Source organism: Bubalus kerabau, chromosome 11 (genome assembly GCF_029407905.1).
Source record: "Bubalus kerabau isolate K-KA32 ecotype Philippines breed swamp buffalo chromosome 11, PCC_UOA_SB_1v2, whole genome shotgun sequence".
NCBI classification, from domain to species: domain Eukaryota; kingdom Metazoa; phylum Chordata; class Mammalia; order Artiodactyla; family Bovidae; genus Bubalus; species Bubalus kerabau.
In genome coordinates, this window is record NC_073634.1 from 26064207 (window position 1) to 26070217 (window position 6011).

Sequence of the window (6011 nt, forward strand, 5' to 3'; positions counted from 1 at the left end):
TGACAAGAGCTTGTTTGTGTGATTTTTATGTGCCTGCATTGTTAAGTTTGTCATGTATTTCACTCTATTTTTCATTAAATGTGTACATTATTTCCCATGTGAGAAAAATCTGTGGTCTATTAATTTTCTCCTTCATTTTTTTTAAATACAGAAGATGGTTTAAAAAATAAAATACAAAATTTTCTTAAATAATTTTCTTAAAACTTTTCTGCTTTTAATTTAAAGGAAGTATATTGGTGAAGATATCAGTTATGAGAACATTTTTGAAATTAATAAACATGGTTTATGCCAAGTCTGTGGTTCTTTACCACATATAGAATTATAAAAACAAGTTCAAGATTAAAAAAAGTATTATTAATATTATTTTTGTTTTTATAAATAGGTTACTCTGGAGTAAGCCAGATTTATTGAAGATTTTAAAATCTTTTAATAATTTATTTTCATTTATTATTTATGCATTTTAAAATTTCATTTTTATTGTGATAATTAACATATAGTATTATGTAGTTTCAGGTGTACAATAGTGATTTTATATTTTTATTTGTTATGAGATGATCACCACAATAAGTCTAGTTACCATGTGTTCAGTTCAGTTCAGTCACTCAGTCATGTCCGACTCTTTGCAACCCCATGAATCGCAGCATGCCAGGCATCCCTGTCCATCACCAACTCCCGGAGTTCACTCAGACTCATGTCCATAGAGTCAGTGATGCCATCCAGCCATCTCGTCCTCTGTCGTCCCCTTCTCCTCCTGCCCTCAATCCCTCCCAGCATCAGAGTCTTTTCCAATGAGTCAACTCTTCGCATGAGATGGCCAAAGTACTGGAGTTTCAGCTTTAGCATCATTCCTTCCAAAGAAATCCTAGGGCTGATCTCCTTCTGAATGGACTGGTTGGATCTCCTTGCAGTCCAAGGGACTCTCAAGAGTCTTCTCCAACACCACAGTTCAAAGGCATCAATTCTTCAGTGCTCAGCCTTCTTCACAGTCTAACTCTCACATCCATACATGACCACAGCAAAAACCATAGCCTTGACTAGATGAACCTTTGTTGGCAAAGTAATGTCTCTGCTTTTGAATATGCTATCTAGGTTGGTCATAACTTTCCTTCCAAGGAGTAAGCATCTTTTAATTTCATGGCTGCAATCACCATCTGCAGTGATTTTGGAGCCCCCAAAAATAAAGTCTGACACTGTTTCCACTGTTTCCCCATCTATTTCCCATGAAGTGATGGGACCAGATGCCATGATCTTCGTTTTCTGAATGTTGAGCTTTAAGCCAACTTTTTCACTCTCCACTTTCACTTTCATCAAGAGGCTTTTGAGTTCCTCTTCACTTTCTGCCATAAGGGTGGTGTCATCTGCACCATCTGTTACCATATAATATTGTTTCAATATTACTGACTATATTCCCTGTGTGTACAGTACATTCCCATTACTTATTTTATAACTGGAAATTTGTACCTCTTAATACTCTTCACCTATTTTGTCCATCTTCCCACCCTCCTCCTTTCTGGCAGCCACCAGTTTGTTCTCTGTATCTATGTTTTGGTTTATGGTTTTTATTGCTAGTTGTGGTTTTTGGTTTCAGCGTATAAATTAAATCATACAATGTTTTTGTTTCTCGGAGAAACCTTGCTCACTGTTGGTAGGAATGTAAATTGCTGCAGCCGCTATGGAACCCATTATAGAGTTTCCCTAAAAATCTAAAAATAAAATTTCCATATGATCCAGGAGTTTCACTTCTGGGCTATTTATCCAAAGAAACTGAAAATGCTAAATGAAAACATACATGTATGCTTACTTTCATAACAGCACTATTTACAGTAGCTGAGGTATGGAAGCAAGCTAAGTGCCTGTCAATAGACGAATGGGTAACCAAGATGTGGTATATATACACACTAAAGCAACACTGCATGCTAAGTTGCTTCAGTTGTGTCTAACTCTGTGCGACCCTATGGACAGCAGCCCTCCAGGCTCCACTGTCCACAGGATTCTCCAGGCAAGAATTTTGGAGTAGGTTGCCATTTTCCTTCTCAGCCATAGAAGAAAAGAATAAGAAACTTGCCATTTGTAGCAGCATAGATAGACCTGCAGGGTATTATGCTAAATGAAATCAATCAGACAACAGTATTTTCTTATTTCTAACCGTGGCCTGTTCTTTTCCAGTTTGTAGCTGCTGTTCTTTAGTTGCTAAGTCATATCTGACTGTTTTGCAACCCCACGGACTGTAGCCGACTAGGCTTCTCTGTCCATGAGATTTCCCAGGCAAGAATGCCAGAGTGAGTTGCCATTTCCTTCTCCAGGGGATCTTTCTGACCCAATGATCCAACAACCCATGCCACCTGCATTGGCAGGCCAGTTTATCACTGGGCCACCAGGGAAGCCCTCTTTCCCACTTAGAGAAGACCTTTTAACTTTTCTTTTATGGCTGATTTAGTGGTGATGAACTCTTTTAGCTTTGCTTGTTTGGGAAACTCTCTCTCCTAACTTTTCTGAATGGCAATCTTGCTGTAAAGAGCATTCTAGGTTGTAGGTTTGTTTTTTTTTTCCTTTTCTTTTCAGCACTTTAAAATACCCTGTCACTCCATTCTGGCCTATAAAATTTGTGTTGCAAAATCTAATAATAGTCTTGTGGGGTTCCCTTTGTATATGATTTTTTTTTTCTTGCTGCCTTTAAGATTCTGTCTTTAATTTTTTTACCTTTTGATTATGTCTTGGTGTGCGTCTCTTTGTTGATCTTATTTGAAACTCTCTTTGCTTTCTGTGCCTGGATGAGTTTCCCAGGTTACAGAAGTTTCCTTTTTTTTTAATTTTTTGTCTAAATGTTTTTATTTGAAACAAATAGTTGCACCAAGCAAGAGCTTACTTTCCCCACTCCAAATTAACAGAGCACAACAGGGGCAAACATCATTTGGCAGGACAGTTCTAATATGTGAACATCCTTCTTTCTACTTGCAATGATTGGGGTCACTTTATTCATAAGCAGTAATTTTTAGACAAAATATTAACCCCAAAGTACTAATGTCACTTGAAAGGAAGTGGCTTTAATTTCACGTGTGGGGCAGTATTTTCTATAAATGCCAAAATGTGGGAGAAGCACAAACACAACCCATTTTTTAAAAAACTAAATAATTCAAAGTAGAACTTTTCCATACCCCCTCCCTCTCCTGTAATAAAAAATAGTGCTGGGCTCTGACACCCAGATTTGGTCTTTATCCTGGCCATGTACAAAGTGTTCCCCATATGACTTGCATCATTAGGGTTATCAATAACAGTTCGTTCACTCTGAACAAAGTATCTACTCCTTCCTCCTCTTTTTGCCTTCATGCTCATGTTCCTTGGGACGGCTGCTATCTGAGGGTCTTTTAGAGCCACCGTGTTGCTTGGCTTCTTCCAAAAATTTGTCCAGACCGAAAGGATCCTCCTCAAACTGAACTGGTCCTTCTCGGCCTCTTTGTCTATGGTCTGAACCAGAAAACTCCATATCGGGAACAAATCTGTTAGTCTTTATTCTGGCTTCTAGGTCATCTCCATACATGTCCTTGTCCAGATTTTTACTGGGCCTGTAAATATTCTGGGCCATATCTTTTCCACCTCTCCAGGCTTGATCATAAACATTGTAAATTTCATCTTCTCCCCTGCAAAACCACTGTCCATACCCTTGGATTGGTTGAAGAGCTTTTGGTCATAGTGAACTTCATTGGAAGTCCGAGGGTTGGGCACACCAAGAGCAATGACTTCACTGATGTCTCGATTTTCATTTCTCTGCAGTTTCAACCTCTTGTCTGGAGCTGCCCTGGAGAGGTTCCAGTCATGCTGTCTCTCTTTTCGCCGGTCATGCTGGATTTCATCCCTCTCATGTGCCTCCCCGTCCTCTTTTTCCACATGGGTTTTGATCCCAGCTCTTCTCTCTCTGGCTTTCTGGGCCATTTCTCTAAGTTTCTCTTCATGTTTTTCCTTTTCTTTTTGAGCAATCTTTCTCCCTACTTTAGCACATATTTCTACCACTTCACAAGCCTTTCGATCAGCAGTGTAGAGGGCTTCGGCCAGTTTTGCAAAATTTTCATTGATGTGAACTGTTTGCAGTCCTCTTCCATTGGCAGCCAGACATTTATCTAATGGGATTGTATAACCCTTTGCATTTTTCCAGCTTGAAATACAGGGAGGAATCTTCCACTCTTGCTGCTCTTTCATGGTCATCTTTCGGCTAGGAGAATGCATGACAGGTGCAGGAGGAGAAGGTGGTCCCCGAGGAATTTTCTTATTAATCTTGAACCTTGGAGGCTCCATTGGATCTTTCCGTGTTTCCACCATCTGAATAACTCTCTGTTTAGCGCCAGAGTTGAAAGCCACTCCTTGTTGAGATGATGTGTATCGGATATACTGAGCAGGAGCCAGTTTATCAGCTGCTCGGACTGGCATGGCTGCTGCAACCTTCTGCAATACAGATTTTTCTAAGGCTACCCTTGTCTTTTCTGTTGTCTCTTTAATGGCCTCTTCATCAGGTCTTTGAAGGTCTGGGTCATCTGCATTCATGACTTCCTTGGGAACCAGGTCAGTGTACTTGCTATATATGACCTTGTCTTTTGACTGTCCTTGTCGAGCAATTGCATCATACTTAATTTTTCGTTCAGCATCCACCTGAATGGCCAATGCATTTGACATTTTTTTCTTTCGTCCCATATCCAGGGGATACTGGTCCACGTGGATCTCTGGAAAAGCCTCTCCATCTCCAAAATCCTCTAATAACCGAGGTATCCAGCCTTTCCGGTAACCGTATAGGGGAGGCTCTCTTCAGGAGGAGACCAGTGAGGTCTGTTGTGATCTCTGGGATCGTGCTTTTTCTTCAGCCTCAAGCTGGTCCTGAGACAGCTGAGTAGGTGCAGGTAAAAAGCTGGTGAGCGCCATCTTCTTCCGCTTCTTCAGAAGTTTTCTTTAAATAAGTTTTCTGTCCCTTTATGTCTTCCCTCTCCTGACCCCTTATAATGAGAATATTGGTATGCTTGATGTTTCTCTGGAGATCCCTTGAAGTTTTCTCATTTAACAGCAACTTTTTGTTCTTTTTGGTTTTCTGATTGGGTGATTTCCACTATTCTGTCTTCCAAATTCATTATCCATTCTTCTGTTATCATCTAACCTGCTGTTGATTCCCTCTATTAGACATTAAAAATTTTTTTTTAGTCATTATATTCTTAAGCTCAGATTGGTTCCTCATATTTTCCAAGTCTTTGTTGAAGTTCTCACTGAGTTCCTTCCTTCTCCAGAGATCAGTGATCATCCTTATAGCCACTTCTTTGAACTTTTAATTAAAGGTAAATATTTCATCTCTGTTTAACTGGAAATTTTTTCTGGGTTTTATTTTGTACTTTCATTTGGAACATATTCCTATTTCCTTATTTTGTTTGACTTTTGGTTTCTGTTTCTATTAAGCAGGTGAAACCACTACCTTTCTTGATCTTGGAGCTGGAGCGTCTGTGCTGCTGCTGCTAAGTCACTTCAGTCATGTCCGACTCTGTGTGACCCCATAGATGGAAGCCCACCAGGCTCCCCCATCCCTGGGGTTCTCCAGGCAAGACCACTGGAGTGGGTTGCTATTTCCTTCTCCAATGCATGAAAATGAAAAGTGAAAGTGAAGTCGCCCAGTCATATCCGACTCTTAGTGACCCCATGGACTGCAGCCCACCAGCCTCCTCTGTCCATGGGATTTTCCAGGCAGTAGTACTGAAGTGGGGTGCTATTGCCTTCTCTGGGAGTGTCTATGAACTGGAAGCAATTTCTGGGGAGGTGCTGCACTGGAAACCACTTTGATGGGGCTGCTGGAATTGGGAGACTCAATGCAGTTTACTGCTACATGCAACCCAGGAGAGTTCCAGCAGTTTCCTGATGATGCTCAGAAGCTCAAAGGTTAGTAGATGAATTTCCTTACAATATAGTGAAGAGTCTTTTAAACTGCTGTTTTCTCACTGTATCCCAACCTGGGTGAATCTGTGCTATACAGCTATGCAAGCTGC

The 6011-nt window shown here is 40.4% G+C and overlaps 1 protein-coding gene across 1 annotated transcript; it reads right to left on the minus strand.

Moving 5' to 3' along the window:
- Positions 1-2794: 2794 nt before the first annotated feature.
- Positions 2795-4908, minus strand: LOC129622961 (SNW domain-containing protein 1-like). The gene is given in 2 exon segments (XM_055539907.1): positions 2795-3639; positions 3642-4908. Coding segments are annotated over 2 exon segments (1608 nt in total). The 3' UTR covers positions 2795-3298.
- Between the last annotated feature and the right edge of the window lie 1103 nt (positions 4909-6011).